The following is a 701-nucleotide window of genomic DNA, read 5'->3' on the forward strand; positions in this document are numbered from 1 at the left end:
TAAATTTATCTATGAACAATAAAAGTTGACTTTGTACCAAAATGTTTCAATATCGGCATCAGTCACTTGCGGTTTCTCCCCTTCCAAATCGGACTTATTTCCGCAAAGAAATATTTTGGCACTTTCTGCATATGTCACCACATCTAATAAATGTTGTGACAAACTATGAAAAGATGCCGAATTGTCTAGGGAGAACACTATAATCGCTGCTTCCGCGAACTTATAGTAACTCGACGTAATAGACGCAATTCTCTCCATGCCTCCAGTATCCCATAACTGAAGCTAAAAGACTCGTTTATAATTGCGATGTCGGTGTAAAGATGACTTACTTTTAAGCTTTTGTCACCGACGTTGTAGGTTTTATCGAAATGATCTAGCCCTAAGGTGGATTGTCGATCTGTAGCTGTAACGAATGTGTTATTTGTAAATCTTCGAAATAGCGAACTTTTTCCCACGCCATATTCTCCGCAAAGTATTACTTTTTGCTCGGGGATTTTAATTGTTGCCATTTTTATTTGTAAATTCACAATATCATCACAAAATACTCACAACTTTTATTAAAATAAAAATAAATATTGGACCATAGAACAACAAACTTAGAATGGAAACTGTAATGTAATGTCAAAAATGACGCGCCATCTCGTGTATGTTCTCAGCAGCTTTTTGCGTGAATGGCGCCAAATTTAAATATTAAAATGTAA

The 701-nt window shown here is 35.5% G+C and overlaps 1 protein-coding gene across 1 annotated transcript; it reads right to left on the reverse strand.

The window, feature by feature from the left end:
* Positions 1-9: 9 nt before the first annotated feature.
* Positions 10-550, reverse strand: LOC116170744 (ras-like GTP-binding protein YPT1). The gene is made up of 2 exons (XM_031487248.1): positions 330-550; positions 10-282 (listed from the first exon to the last, which is right to left on the reverse strand). The coding sequence occupies exons 1-2, from the start codon at positions 507-509 to the stop codon at positions 10-12; spliced, it is 453 nt and encodes a 150-aa protein (XP_031343108.1). The 5' UTR covers positions 510-550.
* Positions 551-701: the final 151 nt, after the last annotated feature.

Source organism: Photinus pyralis, unplaced genomic scaffold (assembly GCF_008802855.1).
Source record: "Photinus pyralis isolate 1611_PpyrPB1 unplaced genomic scaffold, Ppyr1.3 Ppyr1.4_LG5, whole genome shotgun sequence".
Lineage (NCBI taxonomy): Eukaryota > Metazoa > Arthropoda > Insecta > Coleoptera > Lampyridae > Photinus > Photinus pyralis.

Coding starts and splice junctions, on each gene's coding strand:
- LOC116170744 (XM_031487248.1), bottom strand. CDS start 509: ATGGCAACAATTAAAATCCCCGAGCAAAAAGTAATACTTTGCGGAGAA. Junction 283..329: donor TCGGTGACAAAAGCTTAAAA/GTAAGTCATCTT, acceptor CGAGTCTTTTAG/CTTCAGTTATGGGATACTGG.